Consider the following 20,736-nt stretch of genomic DNA (forward strand, 5'->3'; position numbering starts at 1 on the left):
CCGGTGCGTGGCTGGCACAGCCGGGCAGCCGTCGCCACAGCGGGCAGCGAATTCCAAGAGGCTGCGGGCGGGGCGTGCAGAGCGACCCGGGCCCAGGGCGGAGGGTGGGCTTTCTCTGGGCGGGGAAACCAGACACTTACAGGCGGCTGAGGCCGACTTTATTTTTACTGCCCAAACTGTTGGAAAGTATTTAAGCTTAAACAGAAACAGCTGTATCGCTGGCACCGGCCAACGAAACTATTTGTTACCGGGAATGACTTTTTATGATTAAGGACCCGGCCGTCGGCGGCCTCTCGCGGGCAGCTCGCGCGGGTCGCCAGGGCTATCTAGGCATCGCCAACTCGCTGTTCGTTAAGACCGAACGGCCAGAGAGATGAGATTGTTCACCCAGAGCTCACCTTGTAAAGTTTGAGCAAGGCCAAAATCTGGACCCCCGCCCCGTTTCCAAGGGTGGGGGCTGGGAGTGCGGGAGTGGGAGGGTAGGAGTTGGGGCGGGAATCTCTCCGGTCCCGCGCACCCAGGACCGCGCCGCACCCGTCGCGCACCTAACTTTGGACAGGAGGCCGGTTTTCCGCTCTGGGCTTCCTGCCCTTTCCAGTCAGACTCCTTGGCTCGCCTTTCCTCCTCTCTCTTGTTCTTTTTTTTCTCTCTTTCTTCCACCACATCCCTCGCCAAGGGAAACTGCTTCCAGTCAAGTTTATCACCGATGTTTTAACTAAATCTTGGGTTCCGAGGAGTGGGTGCTGTTACTTGCAGCTTGGGCGGTAAGCGAAAAGGGTCGGGGATTGCTGGGCCCAGACTGGGCTTCTGTCTCTGTCGCTGCCGTCCCAGCCACGGGTCACCGCGAGCTGAGCAGGAGCATGCAGTTTGCGTGTGTGCAAACGCAAGGCACGCGGGACCCGGTCCTCGCCCCCTTTCCTGGACCCCGCCACCTTCGCCCCTCTTCGTCAACCTTCAGTGGACACTGTGAGGCTCCCCGGGTTTTCTCGCAGTGTCTGTCACGCGCATTGGGATGAGCTGCCAACAGGAAGAGTGGGGCACAGGCCCAGCGGGTTGCCCGGGTACGGGTAAAGCAGGGAGCTTCCCCAGTCGCGCTCCCCAACCCCAGCCAAGCTCCAGACTCTGCCTTGGTGGTCGTCCATGCCCTCCCCAACACACCCCGGCCTGGGGCAAGGAGCGGCTGGATTGGGGCTAGCGACACTTGGGGCAAGGGCCTGGCGTGGAACAGCAACGCGGGCTGGCGGCAGGGGCAGGTGGCTGCGGGTGTCCGGGACGGGTCGGGGAGGGGGCAGGAAGAAGGCGCGCGAACTCCCCCACGGGATCCTGGGGTGCGCGAAGACTCGGGCGGCAACGGCGGGCCCCCACTGGGTCTGCATTCGGCCTCCAAGCTGGGGGCGAGCGCTCGAGCCCAGCGCGCCTCGCAGGGCCCGGAGGGTGGCCGAGGGCAGGGTTGCGCGACCGGAGAAGGAGACACAGGCACATTGATTTGTTAGCGGGATGGGGCTGGCGGCAGCGGGGGGAGGCTGTTGCCATGGAGACCGAGGGTCGGGTGTGCAACCCGGGGGGAGGGGGCCGGGTGGGAACGCTGACGAGGGGCGCGTCGCCGGCACTAGGGGGTTCGGGCGCGGCCCGCGGCGCCCCAGCACCTGTGCATTGTGCATTGTGCGGCGCGGACGGCGGCGGGGGGAGGGAACGACGCGAGTCCTGGCGGTGGGGGTGGGGCGGGCTGGGGGTCGCCAAGGGGGCGGGGCCTGGCTGACACCGCCGCCAGGGTCCCAGCGAGAGCTGTGGGGGACGCTGAGCACCGGGGGGACATCTTGGCGGCGGGGGAGGGGGCCCCGGTGGGGACCGAGGGTGGACGGCCCCCCTGCCAGCCCGACAGACTGACAGCGGCCGAGCCCGCCTCCACGCTACGCCACTTCCGGCGGCGGCCCCACCCCCCCCTCGCGCTTAGTCTCCGGAGTCGCCTCGGACTCCGCCCCCTGGCGATTGGAACGCGGGTCACGTAGCAACGCGGGGGAGAAAGCGAGAGGGGCGTGGCCCGGAGTTCGCCCAATCAGAGCGCGGGAGAGCTGGCTCTGGCCGCTTGGCTTTAGCAACGTCGTTAGCAACACGTGGGGCGGGAGGAAGCGCGGGGCGAGCGGGGAGGAGGGAGCTGCGCGAGGGAGGGGGCGGGGAGGGAGCGAGCGCGCGGGAGGGGGAGGAGAACTGACGTCAGCGGGAGAGTATTATGGTCTGTCGTGCGCTGGCTGCTGCTTTTCTGCTCCTGGAAGCGGCCAAGGGGGGAAGCGCCGAGTCAACATGGAGCTTTCAGCGGTGGGGGAGCGGGTGTTCGCGGCCGAAGCCCTCCTGAAGCGGCGCATCCGGAAAGTAGGTGCCCCCGGGCCTTGGGCCGAGCCCTCCCCTCCCGGCCCGGGTTCCCTCCCCCTGCTGCAACCCAGCTTCCCTTCCCCCAGGTCCCAGCAGCGGCCGCGGCCGTGGCGGCGGCTCTGAGCCCAAGCGCTTTCCTTAGACTTGCAGCGATGCACAGATTGCATGGGTGGGGGGCGGGGTGGGGGGAATGAATGCCGGTGCATGCACTATGTGCAGCGTTTCGTGCAGGGGGTGATGCAGCGGGCGCGTGCCTTTTCGCGGTGGGATTTAGCGCATTCATTCGGTCCATGCATTTTGTGCATGTATTTCTCGTGTCCCCGTCATGCATTTTTCCTCTTGCACACACAATTTCCTTTTTGCATCTTCAGGGACGCATGGAATACCTCGTGAAATGGAAGGGCTGGTCGCAGAAGTAAGTAGGTTCTGTGCAATTCTCAACCCCAGACAGTTATTCCGGAGCTTTCTTTCTTCCTCTTTTTCCCTTTACATTGAAATACAATACAATGCAACAAGAAAAGTTACAGACATACACATGCACACCCGCGGTTCTTTCTCTGCTCCCTGGACTGACGCCCACTTCTTCCTGATTTCCTTTAGGTACAGCACATGGGAACCTGAAGAAAACATCCTGGATGCTCGCCTGCTCGCAGCCTTTGAGGAAAGGTACAGGCCATTCCAGGCTTCAGCTTCTCATTTAGAAACACTAAGGGTGGCTCCTGTCTAGCCTCAACTGGAGGCACACTTGGTTTCTTCACTCACGCACCCCTTTCTCCCCCTCCTTCCTTTCTGCAGGGAGCGAGAGATGGAGCTGTATGGCCCCAAAAAACGAGGACCCAAACCCAAAACTTTCCTGCTCAAGGTAGGGTGACAGTGTCCAGTGATGGGCAGTAGTGTTCTTGTGTCAGTTTGTGGGAAGCAGGCCATGAGGGGTTATGAACCAATGGGGTGTGCTGTTTGTAATCTAGGAGGGAGTCCCTAGACAGGCTGTCACCAAGTCACTTCACCGCTAAGGGTATCTGAGGGGAGGGGCTTAGCCAAACTAGAATTCCTTTATCCAACCCCCTCAACCATCTCAAATAGACATAATGACTGCTTCTAGACAAATCTTCTACCCCTTTGTTTCCAGACAAACTGCTACTCCTATGCTTCACCCCTACCCAAATGGAAATTCCAAGGCATCAGAGGGTGAAGCTGGGAGGCTGGGGCTGAAAGAGGGTGGGGGGGGGGGGTGGAGGAGGTGGAGGCGGGGCAAGGGCCCTGCTGGGTTCTTGACACTGCCCTCTCTTCCTGAAGGCCCAGGCCAAGGCAAAGGCCAAAACATACGAGTTCCGAAGTGACTCAGCCCGAGGCATTCGGATCCCCTACCCAGGCCGCTCACCCCAAGAACTGGCCTCTACTTCCCGGTCCCGTGAGGGCCTTCGGAACATGGGTCTTTCCCCACCGGGAAGCAGCAGCAGCACCAGCAGCACCTGCCGAGTGGAGCCCCCTCGGGACCGAGAGCGAGACCGGGAACGAGAGAGGGAGAGGGAACGAGAGCGGGAGCGTGAACGGGGCACCAGCCGTGCAGATGACAAACCCAGCTCGCCAGGTGACAGCTCCAAGAAGCGAGGTCCCAAGCCCCGGAAAGAGCTCCTAGACCCCTCACAAAGGCCCTTGGGAGAACCCAGTGATGGCCTCGGAGATTACCTCAAGGGCAGGAAGCTGGACGACACTGCTTCCGGGGCAGGAAAGTTTCCAGCTGGCCACAGCGTGATCCAGCTAGCTCGAAGGCAGGACTCGGACCTGGCCCAGTGTGGTGTGGCCAGCCCTAGCCCCGCTGAGGCCACAGGCAAGCTGGCTGTGGACACTTTTCCGGCCAGGGTCATAAAGCACAGGGCTGCCTTCCTGGAGGCCAAAGGCCAGGGCACCCTGGACCCTGGTGGCCCTCGGGTCAGGCACGGCTCAGGCACCCCTGGCTCTGTGGGGGGCTTGTATCGGGACATGGGGGCGCAAGGGGGAAGGCCCTCCCTCATCGCCAGAATCCCAGTGGCCAGAATCCTGGGGGACCCAGAGGAAGAATCCTGGAGCCCCTCTCTGACCAACTTGGAGAAGGTGGTGGTCACCGACGTGACCTCAAACTTTTTGACCGTCACCATTAAGGAAAGTAACACGGACCAAGGGTTTTTTAAAGAGAAAAGATGAATATCTGGGTGGGTGATTCCAAGACCAGGGAGCAGGAGAGAGAGTGAGAGTGCAAACTTGGCATAATGCTTTTTATTTCTGGGTGGGGAGGCGGCCTTCTGGCTGGCCCTGTCCCTTCCCTACCTTCACACAACCCCTTTCCTTTCATCCCTCCCCCCTCAGTTTTGGTTGGAAAGATTATCTCTAGAGTTATATTTTCTATTAGATGTAAATATGTTATTTAAGAAAAATATCTAAATATATATATTTCAACTCTTGAAGTTGTTTTATTTAAACAAAGAGAGAGAGACTCAGTGTGGTTTAGTTGGGGAAGACAGGCTGAGTTGGGGCAGGAGGGGTCTGACAGCCACCCAGGGCAGTAGGGAGGATGAAGACCTGGGCACTTGGCCTCTGATGGTGTCTGGAGGGACTCAGCCAGCCCACCTCATCCCTCCTCCTTTTTCCCACAGCCCCAGGGCAGACCCCTGGAACCAAGGCAGGACCCGGATTTTTTTCTCTCTTCCCATTGGTTGGCCAGGCCAACAAAAGATTGGCTCCCCAATCAGAAAGGGAGGAGGTGGGGTCAGTCTTTTTCCTTTTCCTATTTTTTTTTTTTTTTTTGTCGTTGTTGTTGTTTTAAGATTAAGAAATCTGTTGGAGGAAAAGCAAAGTATTAACTCGAGTAATTTTTTTGTGTGTGAAGTTGAAGGTAGAAAGTTGCGGGTGGGTGGGGAGCAGCAGAGTACCCCCAGGACTACACCAGGAAAAGCACTTTACGGGAGATGTGTGTGTTGTACACGCAGATCGGATCGTAGGTATGTCATGTGGACAAAACCTCCCAGTTCCCTCGATTCCTTTCCTTACTTCACAGAAAGAAAAGAAATCCAGCGAATCTGTTTACATTCCCGAAATGCCAGGATAAATTGGGAGGATTGCATGTCGGTGCCCAGAGTTCGAGACAGTTGCTGTTTTACGAGAGAAATGTTCGGGGGTGGACTTTTCTTTTTCGCGTCTTCTAGCTTCGCCAGGAGAGACGGTGACCCCCATCTCCCAGGAAGATTGGACTAGTCCCCCTCCCTTGGGGAGGGCGGGCCGCCAGCTCCCAGGAGAACGCCCGGCCGGACAGGCCCACCCAGAGGGACCCACGGGAGTGGGGGGTGGTTGGGAGAGGGGCTTAGCACCCAGGCCCTGGCCGCAGCTCAGCTGGGAGTGCAGTGGAGGTCTGGGCTCCGGCTCGGAGCTGGGCAAGACTGGCACCCCGGCGGCTTCGGCGCGGCCAGGGAAGGAGGGGCGAGGAGAGGTTTCCATCCAAGAGAGCGCATCAGAACTTTTCCTTTTTCCTTTTTTTTCTTCTCCCTTTCTTAAAAGCAAAAGCTATAATTTATAGGCCTTTTCGATTCGCGGAGTGTTCTCTATTTGAACTCGACATTCAAACTCCGCCAGAGGGGGAGGGAGGAGAGGGAGTTGAAGAAGAGACGGCCGGCGCGGCTGGGGAGGCCTGCGCGCGGCGGCGGGTCCCTGGACGCCCCCTCCCCGGCCGACTCGTGACCACGCTGTGTTCCAAGGACGCAGGACGCGCGCCCCTCTTTTGACTCAAAAGCACAAATCTGCCCCCCTCACATCCCGGTCCCTTCGAGGACTGGTCCTGCGGCCTCCTCGCCCTCCCCCACCCTTAAAGGGCCAGAGGGAATCTAACTCCCCATTGCTAGTGGAGGGAGGGGCGAGGGGGCCCGGCGCTTTGGGAGGAAGCACAGACTCCCGGCGAGACAGGCGGGGAGCCGGGATTGGGGGAAACCTCGATCCTGGGGGCACTTGGCGGGGACTCCCGCCTGGTTTCTCTTCTACACTCCCCGTATTCCCACTCCCTCTTCGCAGCCTCTCCTCCAGACTTCCTTGCCTTTGAAGTGAGGGGGTAAAAAAGAGGAAGACGGAGTACTACATGATTTTTCTTTTTTAATTATCAAATTGCGCCTATAAAAAAGCCCGTGGAATGGGGATTTTTATCTGCTCACATTTGTAAAACTGGTATTTTAGACTTTGTATAAAGAAGCGCCGTTGACCAAGTGTATCTATTTAAATATCGACGCTATTTTCAGATGAAACTTCATTGAAGGGACATGTCTGTTACCGAGTGGACGGTCATTCCAGGACCCATGTCTTTACCTGGCTGCCGCCTTCCCTCCCTCCTTTCCTGCCTTCACCCTCATCTCCCTCCCTCGGGGCTGACTGCCCCTTCCCTCCGACCTTCCCCGGCCCTGGTTCTGCCCCACCGCCTATGTGTCCTGTCTTCTGTCCGTGGTCGTCCGCGTGTCTCCTTTGCTCGCTCTTGCGACGCTGACCTGGGGGTGGGTGGGCAGGGCAGGGGCCGCGGGGCTGGGCGTCTGCAACCGCGCGAGATGTGCGGGTGTTGGGTTTATTTAATTCTAAGATTTGTACAAATCTCGAATCGATCGCCGCCTCAGCTCGAGTGAAGCTTGGCACGTATCTTCTGCGGTTGTGAATGTCTGTATCCAATACCGCTTTTTACGTGTTTAAATATATACTTTGTAAATAGAGACGTGTCTCGGGTTTTATTCCTTTTTTCCGGCCCTCGAGAAGAGGGAACAGGCGCCCCGGGAGGAGAAGACCCTTCCCTCCTCGTTCATGACCCATCCCACCCGCCTCTCTCGCCCCTATCGGCCCCGGACGATTCTGTTTCCAGTAGGCCATTCCCCAGCTGGGGGGATGCCAGTCAGGCGGGGCAGAAGGGTAGGGTTGGGAGGGAGCGGTAAGTGACTCTTCTTAGCCTTCTAAAGGGGAAGGTCCTGGCTTTCCTCACCTATGGACTGCACTTCTCTGCGGTCTGGGCAGAACTCGGGGATCCCGGAAGGATGGGCGCGACCTCTGGGTTCCCATTTCTCCTGGCGGGATTCCCTCGGAGCACCCCACCCCCAGGCCTGATGTCTTGGTCCCTGACTCCCCGCGCCTCGGTGCCGCGCTGCTCTGGCTTCCCCGCCTGCTCACCAGTGCTGTCCTGGGACCCGCCCCCCAGACCCACCTAGCCTCGCCAGCGCTCCCCGAATTGCAGCTCCTCGCGCCTATTGATTGAGGAATTGAGTTCGCGGGTATTGCTAGGCAACTGGCTGCTCCGAGCCGGCGCAGAGCGCGCTGATGTGATTAGTGAACCCAGAGCTGCCGAGGCGCAGCCCCGCGCCCCCCGGCCCCGCCAACATCCCCCCAGCCTCTCAGTCCCTGGTCTGGGGGGGCAACACCCCCAACTCTGGGAGAGAAATGGTTCAGGGTAGCGCAGAGCACAGGGTGGGGTGGGGGTTCCTTAGATTTTCCTGGCGGAAGACTTTGCAGCAATGGGGTGGGGTCGTGAAGCCTGCACAGGAAAGCCGCCCTGGGGACCCCAAAGGGGCCACAGCACTGAGCGCAGTTTCACCCCCCACCTTCCGCCAAAGACCTAGCAGACGTCGCCACCAGGAGAAGCAAGCATGAATCTAAGCGCACTTGGCAGAACCAGAAGGGAGGGTTGTGGGCACGGGTAGGCTGGCGCATCTTCTACTCTTGCCCATTGAGTCGGTGACCCCGCGTCTGGCGGAGCTCTCCCGCCCTCTTCCTCTAGTCTGTGGCCTGTATGTGGACCTGGGAGGGAGGAAGCGGCCAGGCACCTGGCTTTGGGGCCGTGGGTCAGCCTTCGGACGTGAGGGGCTGGGCCGGTGGGCAGAGTCAGAGGGCGGGGAGTGGAGTGCAGTGGCTTGGGGAGGATCGCAGCCAGGGGCCAGACCCCAGGCCTTGGCCCGGTCTCTCCACCGAGACTCTCTCCTGCACTGGGCAGCCTAGTGGGCTCATGCTTTGGGAGACAAGGAGATGGGAGGGCACCAACTCTGCCCCCTTTCCCCAGCTGTCTGGCCACTACCAGCCTTGGCTTTGATCTGGTGCTTCTCCGGCGGGTTTCCATAACGTGAGCAGATGCTCTGGGAAAGACACCAGGTGTGGAGGCCTGGGCCTGTGGTGCTGCCTAGGGCTGAGGCATTCCTCTGCCTCCGAAGGGCAGGGCCATCTAGTGCTGCCGCAGCCAGCAGGGAGCTTGGCCCAGCACACATACTGGTTGAACTGGAATCTTTATGGCTCTTTAGAGAGAGAGCATTGGGTTGGCGGTTTTTTTTTTGGGGGGGGGTTCCCCCTTTGATGCTTAACAGTGCAGATCCTAGTCAAGGCCCTGGGCTGTGTGCAGGAGACTCAATAGTGAATAGGCCTGCCCCAGGATTGCGTGGGGCCTCATATTCTTTTCCCCTCTTCTCACCCCAGAGTCCCCCAGGGCCAGAGAGGGCCTGGAATACAACTGGGGTTCGAGTTGGGGGCATCTCAGTGCTTGATCGGGCTCTACCTCCAGCCTTCGGAGCCTGGACAGGAGGAAAGGGGCTTGGGGCCAGGGCTTACTTCCTAAAAATTTGGAGACTTTTGGGTGTGTGTGTTTCAGAGCAATTGTGTTGCAGGTCGTGCAATTCGGTTCCCTTTGGCAGCTCGGAACCGGGGATAGGGAATGTTCCTCGCGCTTCCAAAGAGCCAGCGGCCGATCTTCGCGTGTTGCGCGCGCCCTCTAGAGGCGATGGTCTCAACCCCGCTTACTGGCGCCCACCCACTCCCGGCCGCGATGCCTTTCTGAGTCACGAGGGGAGCAGGGAACGTCTCTCCATTCCAAAAGTACTCTAGAGTGGGCCACCGTGGGCGCCCCCTCCGCGACCTCCCTTCGGCCAGGCCCTCCAAATACAAAGGTAGGGAAGAAGGTGTCCAGCGGCCGGATCCGCCAGGCACTTTCGTGCTGGATACAGCTGCGCGGGGCTGAGCCCTAGGGAGGCCGCGGGCCGGGCCCTCGGGCCGGGTCGGGCCCCTTGGCAGCCCAGCCCATTCTTCTGGGAAGGCGGTGGATTAGGCGATCAGATCAGCAGCGCAGAAACTAACAAAGGCCAGTGCGGGTCAGGGCCCCCCCGTACACGTCTGGCTGTCGCTCTGTACGAATGGGCTCGCCACCAGGAGCCTCGCGGGTTGTTACTCCTCTAGCCTGCTCTTTCGTGGCCATCCCCAATTCCTTCTGCTGCCCTCAAAAGCCAGAGGACAGGACGACTAGGGTCATCCCTGCCCACCTTCTTCGAAAGAAAACAACACCGGCCTCGGAAGGCACAACAACAACAAAGAAACATGCCAGTAGCCTTCCCCACAAGAATGATTTCAAATTCGCAGGCCTTTTCTGGAGCCGGCCAGAGCCGGGGAAGAAGAATTTTTGTAGTGCGAATCTCTTCCTGAACTAAAACACTCAGGCCTTCACCCCAGCTAGCCTTTCAACCAGTGGTGGCCAACATCCAGGCCCAACTTCTTTTTACTTCAAAGGGAGCTTCCTTCTCCCTGGAGGCTGAAGTTTATGAATAAATTCATGCTGAGGGTAATGCAAACCTTAAAAGGACCAGGAAAGGTTATATAATAAGCAAACCGTCTCTTTATTATGAGCCATGGGTTAGGAGTCACAGTAGCACCACTGATTCAAAGATTCTTGTGCTTCATGGCTACTCCCCTCAATTTTATAGCTGTGTCCTTTTAAAGTGTTACCACATGTGGTGGATTCAAGGGGTTGAGTAGCTTTCCAACACAGGATCATTTGGATACTGGGGGTGGGGTGTGCATATGCACATGTGGAAATTTTGGTTTGTTTTAAAGTACTAGTTTCTGGGAGATGTCTCAAAGTGAGCTTGACTTGTGACATACTACAGCATCCCAGGCCTGTATCCACTAGATGCCAGTAGCAGTAACACTCACTCCTGCCCCCAGTTGTGACAACCACACTCATCCCGACATTGCCAAGTGTCCCCTTCAGTGTCCAACTGCCTTCTCTGGGAAATGCTGGTGTAGGGACTCATAATCAAACCCACCCCTTTGCTTAGAAAAGTTTTTTTGTCCTCATTAAAGTGGCTGAAACTTTTGCAAAGCCTTTTTTTTCACCCCAAGATTCAAGTTGAGAGAAGTATTTTGCCTCAAGAAAGGTAAAGTGAAGAGACGTCTGAGTATCACTCATGACACACACCAAGCCGAAAAGTTAAGAATTTATTGATATACCAAGAGTTAACAAAAAGTTAAGACAAAAACCCTCTGACACCATCTGCTAATGACTCTCCCCTACAAAATAAATTAACATCCATCTAAAAAGATCAGCAACCTATTGCTAGTGTTAGTTTTCAAAAAAAAAAAAACAAACAAACTAGAAAATCCACAGAATCTTTAGATGCATGTGAGCAGAGATCTGGTCCTCTAGGCACTATCTTTCTCTCCTCCCACCCACCCCCCTCAAACTTTTGAGTTTCCTGGGGGAAGTTTTTCAACTAGTTGGTCCCGACTGAATATGGGGGCTGGGCTGCTGTGCTGTTTCAACAAAGATCTTAAGTTTCCCAAGGCAATAACATATCCACTTTTGTTCTTTTTAAAAAGCAAACAAACACCCATAGTTTAAAGTAATTAGAAGTGGCATACATGAATGATTGTTTTTTTTTAAATTAAAAAACACAAATCAAGCCAGTGATTGGCAATGGTCCAAAACTCTGGTCCTCCCCCAAAGTTCTCTCCTAATGAAACCTCTAGGCCTAGAGCCCTCTTAGTCAGGTTAGAATTTTTGAGTGTAACCCCAAACAAGGAACACTCTTTTTTGGTATGAAAAAAATATATATAAAAATATGCCAAATCCCCTATAGAAGACAAGACTGGCCACTCTTCCTATCCAATACGAAAGCAAACTGTCAAAACAGGATTAAAACATCACTCAATATACATTGTGATGCAGTTCAGCATCCCTGCAGGATAAAGAAACCAGTTAGATGTGTGACCAATGCCTAGCCACACACTCACACACACACTCATACACACAGCAGCAAATGAAAAAGTACTGCTTTTATTTATCGGTAAACATGACAACCAACTCTGAGCATATCTAACTCTTCAGCGAAGGCTGTCAAGCCTGCACGTGTGTAGACACACACTCAGAGACATGAACCACTTGGGCTCACAAGCACCAAGAAAAAACATGCAACACAGCAAGAAGGCAAAGTGGCTGGGAGTAGATGTTTCCAGATTCAAACTTTGGGATTGAAGTAGCTGGTAAACAGAAAGGCACCCAGTCGGGGTCTGAAGACCTGGCGGCTGGAGCTGTGTGGTTAGTCCAGAACAGGGGTGCGCTGAGTGTGATGGGGAGAGCTGCTGCTGGCCTGGCTCTGCAGCCTCTAAGCAGCACAACTTGACGGTTATGAGCTCCTCTGATGGAGAGGCAGCCCAAGTCCCTTAGCCATACCCAGGGGCATCTGGGGACAGGAGTGAGGCCGGTGCCAGGGGCCCAGTGTGCTGGCGCCCCTTTCTTCCAGATGGGGCAGTGCACTGGCATCTCTCCATCTCCTGCTGGGGTAATGGAGAGGGCATTCTTCTCCTTTATGGTCCACTTTCCAGTTTTAGCCTGGCTGTCTGGGACCCCCAGCCCTTGGGTCTGCCCAAGTGGGCACCATTCCAATTGCAGATAGCATGGCTACCACATACGAGTCGGAAACTTCATCTGGACACCCCTCAACCAGGTCTTGGATGTGGATCCGTCCCCAAAGGCACACTGTTGAAATTGATTTGGCTACACAAAAGCCGTATCTTCCTATTTGGCGTGGAGGGTGAGGGACTGGGGGAGCTGGAGTTCTGGGAGGCCTACCCTCAGACACCAGAGCCCACTGTGTCCCCTGCCCTCAGGGCTATGGGAACAACAGAAGACTCTACACCTGCTAGCTGATGTTAACCGGTAATTGAAGCAGAAATAAAGTTCCCTGCATTCCGACTTCTCTTTTTGGCATAAAAGACCAGTGATTCCACTCACTGATGCACCTCTCTGCCCCAAGTCAGTAACAGCAATTCTGTTGTTGGCTGGAATTGCCAAGACTGCTTCTGGACTCAGCCATCTCGGGGGAGGCAGTCGGGCTGGCAGCTCCAGCCTTTCTGGAGACCCTCTGCCAGGTGGACCACTCAGATTTGTCCCACTTCCCAAATGGTACAGAGATACAGCTTCTCAGCTGGGAAAGAGAACATGGAACCCCCAGGGGTGCGGGGGTTGGGGGGGATTGTCAGGGGAGGTAGGTGGGAAGTGCAGGAAGCCAGCGGAGCAGGGAAGCCTACTTCCAGCAACTGCCCACATGGCCCAGTTTGCCGGGCCACGATTAGGACTAAGGCAGCCCTTGCACTGGGTGGCAGAAAGACACCCTTCTTCTGTCCCCCAAGCTTGGGAGGTTCGGGCGGCACAGCTCTGGGACCAGCCCCCTCCCTGCCTGTGTTGGACTCTAGGTCAACATGTGGGGGCTATAGCTGTTAATCTGAGTCAGGGTGAGACGACACCCACACCTACCTCTCTAGGGTTCCTGATCCCAACTGCCGTGCCTGACGGCTGATTAGTTAAGGCCACAAGCCCTCAGCTGTCTGAGGTGAGAGCAGAGACAGGGAGGTGAACAGTGTCCTTACCTGTGCTGGCTCAGGCGTTGTTCCGAGTGGGAGGTTCTGACCAACATGCTCCCTTGCCCGCTCCTCCCACACCCTGAGCAGAGTCCTCCCAGGAGTGGCACCCCCGAGGCCTTAACTCCCCCCAGCCTTAAGCAACCCTCTCTTACAGCCACTGGTGAGAACAGCCAAGCTGGACCTGGAGAAGAACCTTCCTCTTAATACCCGTGCCCAGGGGAGACGGGGAGGCAAGCTGACCACCGCTGTCATCACAGACCACAAAGGCAGTTCAAATAGCGAACGTGGTCGGGCTTAAGAAACACAGGATGCGCTTGGGAACATTTCACTGAGCCTCAGGCGGCCACCGAGACTTCCTGAGGCAAATGGGGAGCAATGCAAAGGCCCAGAGGTAGGAACAAGGGTAAAGGCCAGGCAGCAAGGCATCATGGTGCCTCCCCTGCTAAAGTCACAGGGAAGGCTGGGCCCAGGGGAGTTCCCACCCAAGCCTGCCCCTGAAGGAGGCCACCGGCCCCTGGAGAGGATCTGGGATGCAAGCCACGTATCAAAGCAAAGCCAGAGGCCAGAGGAGGGCAGGGGAGCCAGGGCAGCCGGGCAGCCGGGCAGCCGGGCAGCGTCAGTAATGTCTCAGGCTGAAGAAGCCCACACTGGTGGGAGACTCCTTCACCGTAACGGTGATGAGGTTGGCGGTGACGTCGGTGACAAAGACGTGCTCGATGAGGCTGCGGGTGGGTTTCCAGTCCTGGCTAGTCTGGACGGACACGGAGAGGTTCTGCCCGGCACTGGGGAGGGAGGCTGAGTCAGGGTCCGAGTCGGAGCTGCTGTTCTCCTCACCGGTACTCATCTCAGAGAGCGCGGCTGTCTTCCGCGCATCTCCCGATGTCGGGTGGCCCTCCTGCCCGGGGGCTGTGCTCCCCTTCCCACAGTCCCTCTTGCCTGCAGGGGTGGGCATGGCGGCCGCCCTGGAGACCAGCTTCTCACCCTTGCTGATATCGGTGGGCAGGCCGGTCCCACTTCCTGCAGTGGGGCCGCCCCCGGCACCCTTCCCAGTGGCTGGGTTGGTGGCAGGAACGCCCTTGGTGGCTGGGGTGTGGCGGGCGACCATGCCCCCTGCTGGTGTGCCATTCTTGACACTCTGTAAGTCCAAGACCTGAAGGCTTAGCTCCTGGGCGGGTGCAGGCTGGGGGCCCAGGCACCCAGCAAGGACCTTGTTGCCACTGTGGACGTGCGGGGGCCCTCCTGTGCTCCCCGTTTTCTGCTCCACAGCTCCACTCGGGGCCTTTGGGACTTTGCTTCCTGGGGGGCTTATCCCCAGCTCCCCCTTCTGCGTCCTCATCTTGAGGTCCAGCCCGAGGCTACACTTGCCGGTCGCTGGGGCCCTGAGGGCCAGTCTGCTGGCAGCCTGGGCCTGGCTCTGGCTCATCCGGTTCATGTAGTGCACGATGGAGCTCTGCCAGCTGATGCCCCCACGGCTGGGGCTGCCGGCCATGCCCTTCATCAGGCTGGCCAAATTCTCCGGGGTGGCCATGGCACTGGAGCCACTGCAAGCCTCCTTGGCATGGGCCTTCAGGGCCGCCAGGCCGGCCACGGGGGCGCTGAGTGGAGGGGGCAGCTTGCCTGTGGGTGCCCCCAGGTCCTTCCGGGCTGTCTTTAGCACCTTGGCCAGGCTCACGGGCCTCCGGGCTGCCTTCTGCTCCGGGGGCAGGGGCTTGCGGCCCCGCTTCTTTCGGATGGGGTCCTTCAGTTCAGGCTTGGCTACCAGGATCTGGGCCTTCTTTTGAGGCACTGGGTGAGTCTCGCGGCCCCGTGGGCCCCTCTTGGCATCTAGGTCGCTGTCCTCCTCCTCCTCTGAGGAGGAAGAGGAGGATGTGGAGGAAGAGGAAGAGCTGCTGGATTTGGATTTGGAAGGGACATCAGACTCCTGCAACAACAAAGGATGAGGTGTCACTTCTAAAGCCTGGTGTCCAGGGGCATTCATTGGACACCTTGGAGCCAGCCCCTCCTGCAGCTTCCAGACCAGAGAAGCGGCCAGGAGGGAGCGATCTCACAGTCTAGTTCTGATGTCTTAAGCAGTGCAGTTAGAAATGAAAGAGAACAAAGAAAAACAGGTGGCTCACAAAGAGAAGCCTGAATGATGGACAGAAACATTCGCAGGCTGACACTGGGCCCTGGGCTTCCAGGGGCCTGTGAGAAGCTCCCAGCCCTTGGTAGACACCTGGCATAGGGAAATTCAGAACAGCACGATTCATGTGTCTCAGAGGAGCAGGGTGGAGTGAAGCAGTGTGTGCAAAGGCTCTGCGACCAGGACATCTTGCTTCAATCTCTCCATTTCCAAAGATGATCCCTTCAGACCCTTCCAGCACATAGGAAAACAAACCACTGCCCTCTACATCCTCTGGGTGTCATCCCAAACACTAATTTGGAATACCTTCCTGGTTCTCAGGTCCCTGTGTAAAGGGGTGCTTTAGGGAGACTGAGTCAACACCTGCTCTTGGCCACAAAGCTCTTCTGCCCCAAACTGGGGATGATGGAATCAAGCCCAGGGAGTCTGGGGTCTCCTTGCCTGGCCGGCTCCCCACCTTGGTGCCGCTTCTCAAGCCAAAGTGTGTGTTCAGGCCTGGAGGCCAGTGCCTTCAAGAGAGAAATCAAAGACACATCTGATCTTGCAGCTGTGCCATGGAGCCCAGGCATGTGTGCAGGTGTGCCTACTTGGCACACCTATGAGTACCTACTGTATACACGTGTCCTGTTTTTTGTTCCTTGTAAGCCACTGGAGGTGAGAAGGTAGCACAGAGTGGACCTCACCAGAGTAGGGAACCAGCTGGGGTAGGGGTGGTGCTCAGCCACCCCAGAGGGACAGGGCAGGAGGTGGAGAACTGAGGTTCACTGTTGCCCCCTGCTGGCAGAGCCTCAGAGTGGCAGTCCAGGGGGAAGCAGAGCCAAGTCTTCTGAGCAAGGGAAAGACTTGCGTGGAGATGCCAGCTGGCCTCCTTCCCCAAAGCCCGCAGCCCTCCTGCCACCACTTCTCACTGGGCCGGCAGAGAGCCAGCACCTGGGGGTAAGCTGCCAAATCCAGGGCAGTAGCCACCCACCTTGAGCTTGGAGTGTCGGCTGCAGGAGGACATCACGGTGTGCTTCCTCGGCCTGCCCCTGGGCCGCTTGCCTCTCTTCCGGTTCTGCACCTCCTTCTCGTGTTCCCTGAAGACAATCAGCAATCAGAGTCACAGACTTTTCCTTCGGCTATCCTGGAACCCTATGGTTTCAAATCCCCCCAGGTAGCTTATCACCAGTTTCCCTGCAAAAACATACCCTGTTAATGAACACATCCAAGGCAGAGATGCAGATCCAGTTCATTTACATTTCAGTAATGACAAGTCAAGAAATTCAAGCAAAGCTGGGAAAAGAATTATTCCCAGTTTTTTCTGACTCCTCTTAAAACAACTTTGTGCACATCTGCAGGGAGATGGTACAGCAGAAATTCTACAACACCACTAGAAGGAGCTTTCACGGTCACGCGGTCCAACTTTCTCAGTCCAAACAAGAGAGTCCAGGGCCAGGGAAGAGAGGACCACTGCCCTCCACTCTCCACCTCTCTACCTCCTGCATAAAATCTCAGTCATGGGAGCACTGGGGTAACCAAGGGGTCATCTTCCCCACAGTCTTACCCAGAGCCAGTGCTCCCAGCATATATTTCTTTCCCTGTTTCCTTTTTCTGGTTCTTTCTGTTCCTAGACTCTGCTCTGATGGAAGTACTGGCGGCATCTGACTGCGTGGTGGCTGGAACTCAAGGCAGGACAGTGTTAACTAGCTCCATGACTCGGGGTCAGAGGCCAAAAGAGCAGCCCCCACCCACCACCCCAAAGCGTGTATTCCAGGCTACCCCAGGCGAAGAGGCTCTATCTGTAGTTTCCTGGTAATTAAAATGGGCAAACACCATCTCATCGGCGCCTATAAGGAGATCTCTTAGAGCAGCCCCAGCCTGTCTCCTAAAAGGACAGGAGCACTCATGGGTCTCCGCTGACACATTAACCTGTACCCTTGGGCCCAGAATCTGGACTTCCCCTGACAGTCAAAGACCACATCCCCACACCAAACAAATAACCACCAGCTCTTAGATCCCAGGGGAATCTCTGGGGGTGAAGAGAACAAGGCAGAGCACCTACCTCCCAGTTTTACCTCCCCTGTGATGTAAACCAGAGCACCCCATGGTTCTTTCAAACTCTTGCATCTATCTCTATGACATCTGCTCACCTCAGTTCCTGCCTGTGTGTAAAAGTGAACTGAAGGACACACACTCTCTGGACAATCAGGACTCTTACAGGAAAAGGTACCAGCTCCCACCCCTTGGGACCTACAGCACTTGAGTTATGAATTAAATAGCAGGCAGCAAGCCTGCTGGTAAGTTTTCCAAAGGTATCGAGGCAAGCATATGCTCACTGTCTTCTCTCTCAACCCAGACAGAAATCTCTTGCTTTTCCCCTCATTGCCAAGGCCCGTCTGAGAAGACCCAAAACATCTTGCTCGAGCAAAAAACATGGTGGACATAGGTTGAACCAACAGAGAACAGCTGGCTGGATTGACCCCATCTGAGAAAGCTTTTGGGCACTTAATTTATCAACCTCTACCAACAGGGCAAGGGGTTTCCCTGGTGGCTCAGTGGTAAAGAACCTGTCTGCTAATGCAGGAGATTTGGATTCACTTCCTGGGTCAGAAAGATCCCCTGGAGAAGGAAATGGCAACTTGCTCCAGTATTCTTGCCTAGGAAATCCCATCGACAGAGAAGCCTGGTGGACTATAGTCCATGGTGTCGCAAAAGAGTCAGACACGACTTAGTGACTAAACAGCAACAACCAATAGGGCAATTCCCACACCTTACCCCCACCAGCCTGCTCTGGAATTCCCTGGAACCTTATGCCATCACAAGCCACTCACCACACTTTCCCCTGTATCTCAAACAGGCTTCTCTTAACCCAAGTCTCCTACCTATAAATAGATATGACATCTTGAATGACAGAAGCAAATTCAGCCCCTGAGACTGGTGAGGGGGCCCCCATGGTGCTCACTTGGGACCAGCTGTTTTGCAGCACAGAAAAAAAATAAATGTGCTGCTCTTGGTCCAGACACACCATGGTAGGCATAACTTTCTGCTGTGTGTTCCTGTTCCCTCTGTGAGCCTTCTTTTGCTCAATCCACGCACGAGGATTGGGAGGCCAGGTCTGCATATTTTAGGGCAAACCTGCCATCCTGGTTTTTATTAGTGCTGTTTGCAAACTAGTCAACAGCAAAGGCCAAGAAGAGAAGCCAGAACTTTTCACAAAGGATGTCCAAGAAGGTTCATTTTGGCAAGTCTGTCACAAAGACCAAAAGTAACACTTACTCAGGGATTCCCAAGATCTGGACACAGTGCTGGCCCTCCGGGGGAAGGGAGAAGACGACTCACCTTGGACTTCAAACTACAGCTCAAGCCCAGGAACTCTGGAGGGCCAGCACTGCCCTGAATGACCATGTGACAGGCCAGGGTCCCCCCAAATGGCTTCCCCCTCCCACAGGTTGATTAACTCTCTCACTTCTTCTGGAAGGCCAAGAGCAGCCTCGGGTCCAGGATATTTTCCTCTGGCTCCCAGCTGTTGTGTCTGGAAAAGCAAAGAACAGGACATCTTAAAGTTCTAGGCAGTGACCAGCCACTTCCGAAACCAGCCCAAGCGGGGTTGCCCCACTGTTCCCTGATGCCTGCTGGCAGCCAGGCAGAGGTATGGGGATTGTTCCCCAAGGTCTCACCCATGTCCAGGATGAACTCCTGGGACACTGAGTTCTGAAGCCAACACCATGTCCTCAAACTCAAAGGGAAACCATTGGCTCCACCCCCAATTAACACCCGGCCTCAGGAGGACTCAACAGCCTCCCACAGGAAGAAAACAAATCCCAATAAAATGGAAAGTTGCAGAAAGGGAAGACCCCAAACCCTGGCCCGGAGCCAGGGAGGGAAGGGAAGGCTCCCTACAGGATGCTGAGAGGGGGACGCTTAGGGGCACAGAAACGCTGCCCAAAGATTAAGAACAATGTTCCTGGCGTCCAGGCCAACGCCGGCCGGGGAACCCGGAGGGGAAAGCAAAGAAAGAAAAGTGGGGTCCGGGAAGAATGGGGAACTGGGTCTGCGCGAATCTCCTGTAAATAGAGCCCCTTCCGGGATGCCAAGTTCCCTCCCTTCCATTAAGAGGGGAAAGAGAGAGAGAAAAAAAAAAGAGCCCTACATCCATGAATAGAAAGCTCAGGTTACAGCCGGGGAAAATACGGACTAGAGGAGGGGGGCTGGAGTCTCGCGGGGACGGCTGAGGCGGGCGGGGGCGTATGCAACAAATGGGCGCGGGAGGAACGCGCGGCGCCGGAGGGGCGCGGGCCAGGCGTGGGGAGAGGCGGCCCGGGAGCCCGGAGCGGAGCTGGTAGGGCCGGAGGGGCTTCCGGGGAGGCCGCCCAGCCCCGCGCCCCGCGGGCTTGTAAACAAAGGGCACCCCGCGCACGCTGGGCGTCCCCTAACCGCCAAACTCGAGGAGCCCACGGAGACCCCCGCAAACTTCCCGCCGGGCGCGCGGACGCCCCCCGACGGCGCGGGCGAGGAACCCACGCCTCTCTCCCACCACACACCGAGGTGGCGCGGGCGGGAAGACGGGCACCGCATTGTTGGGGACTCACTTGGAGGACCAGCCGCGCCACTTGACCAGGTACTCCAGCTTGCCCTGCAGGGAGAGAAGAGGCGCGTGAGCCGGGGTGGGCGGGCACGGGCGGGCGCGGGCCGGGCCGCACGCACCTTGCGGAGCCGCTTGCTCAAGATGCACTCGGCGGCGAAGACCTGCTCGCCCACGCTGCTCAGCTCCTCCATGCTGCCGCGCGCCCCGCCCCGACCGCGGCGCCTGCCGCTCCCCGCACAGCCACAGCCGCCGCGCGCCCTGCCGGCCGCACACAAAGCACCGCCCCCGCCCCGCGCAGGCCCGCCCCGCGCACGCGCACCGCCGCCGCACCCCGCGCGCCCCAGCCCGCCACCCGCCCCCGCGGGCCGCCCTGTTCCGGAGCGGGCCAATGAGCGCGTGGGGGCGGTGCCAGGAGGCGGGGAGCGCATTGTTCACGGCGGGCTCGGCTTCGCGCCCGGGGCGGGGGTCCCGCGCGCGCTTGGTCTGGCTGGGCTGGGGGCACGGGTGGCGCGTGGGGGTCCATGGAGCTGGGGCAGGTCCCTAGCGAGGAAGAAGGAAGCGCCTCCCTTTTTCTGACCTGGCGATCACCGGCCAAGTCCCGCTTGGTCTGCGGAGCTCGCCCGGCCTCCGCCGAACTTCGTTTTCCGGGCAAAAAGCCATTGTTCTGGCCCGAATGGGGGGAAGTTGGGATGCGGCGAAGGCGGCTGCTTCCTGCCCCTGCCCCCGAGGGGCGCTGCTTGGAGCGCGGAGGGCCCAGGTGCCCTCCGCATTTTTGAACTTGGTCTCGAGCGGTCGGACTATTTTGCGCGGGAGCGAAACGGGCTGGAAGGGGGTGGGAAAGGAATGGGAGACAAAATGCGAGGGGAAGAGGTGAGCAGCAAAAACGGAGCAGCCCAACTTTCCCCCTCAAAGGCAGAGAGGAAAATGAATCAGCTGAAAACGAACGGCTCTTCCTTCTTACTTTGTTAAGAGTGGCACCCAATCCCCAAGTTTTAAGGCGCACGTAGCGGGA

At 57.5% G+C, this 20,736-nt stretch overlaps 2 protein-coding genes and 1 long non-coding RNA gene across 4 annotated transcripts in view; 2 read left to right on the forward strand and 1 right to left on the reverse strand.

The window, feature by feature from the left end:
* The first annotated feature begins 2,216 nt into the window (after positions 1-2,216).
* Positions 2,217-7,088, forward strand: CBX8 (chromobox 8). The gene is made up of 5 exons (XM_069543847.1): positions 2,217-2,370; positions 2,742-2,785; positions 2,971-3,036; positions 3,166-3,232; positions 3,667-7,088. The coding sequence occupies exons 1-5, from the start codon at positions 2,302-2,304 to the stop codon at positions 4,552-4,554; spliced, it is 1,134 nt and encodes a 377-aa protein (XP_069399948.1). The 5' UTR covers positions 2,217-2,301; the 3' UTR covers positions 4,555-7,088.
* A 3,513-nt stretch (positions 7,089-10,601) lies between these two features.
* CBX2 (chromobox 2) lies at positions 10,602-20,060 on the reverse strand. 2 transcript variants are annotated; one of them, XM_069543848.1, is made up of 5 exons: positions 19,844-20,060; positions 19,729-19,772; positions 18,606-18,671; positions 16,131-16,236; positions 10,602-14,959 (listed from the first exon to the last, which is right to left on the reverse strand). In XM_069543848.1, exons 1-5 carry the CDS (start codon positions 19,913-19,915, stop codon positions 13,655-13,657), a joined length of 1,593 nt encoding a protein of 530 aa, XP_069399949.1. In that variant the 5' UTR covers positions 19,916-20,060; the 3' UTR covers positions 10,602-13,654. The 2 variants fall into 2 exon arrangements, with proteins under 2 accessions (XP_069399949.1, XP_069399950.1); XM_069543849.1 differs by having other exon boundaries at positions 16,131-16,333; positions 19,844-20,035.
* LOC138415352 (uncharacterized) overlaps positions 19,350-20,736 on the forward strand; it is a 121,139-nt gene continuing 119,752 nt past the window's right edge. Inside the window, exon 1 of the long non-coding RNA XR_011247192.1 lies at positions 19,350-19,757. This is a non-coding gene — a long non-coding RNA (uncharacterized lncRNA). The remainder of the gene's footprint in view (positions 19,758-20,736) is intronic.

This window comes from Ovis canadensis, chromosome 11 (assembly GCF_042477335.2).
Source record: "Ovis canadensis isolate MfBH-ARS-UI-01 breed Bighorn chromosome 11, ARS-UI_OviCan_v2, whole genome shotgun sequence".
Lineage (NCBI taxonomy): Eukaryota > Metazoa > Chordata > Mammalia > Artiodactyla > Bovidae > Ovis > Ovis canadensis.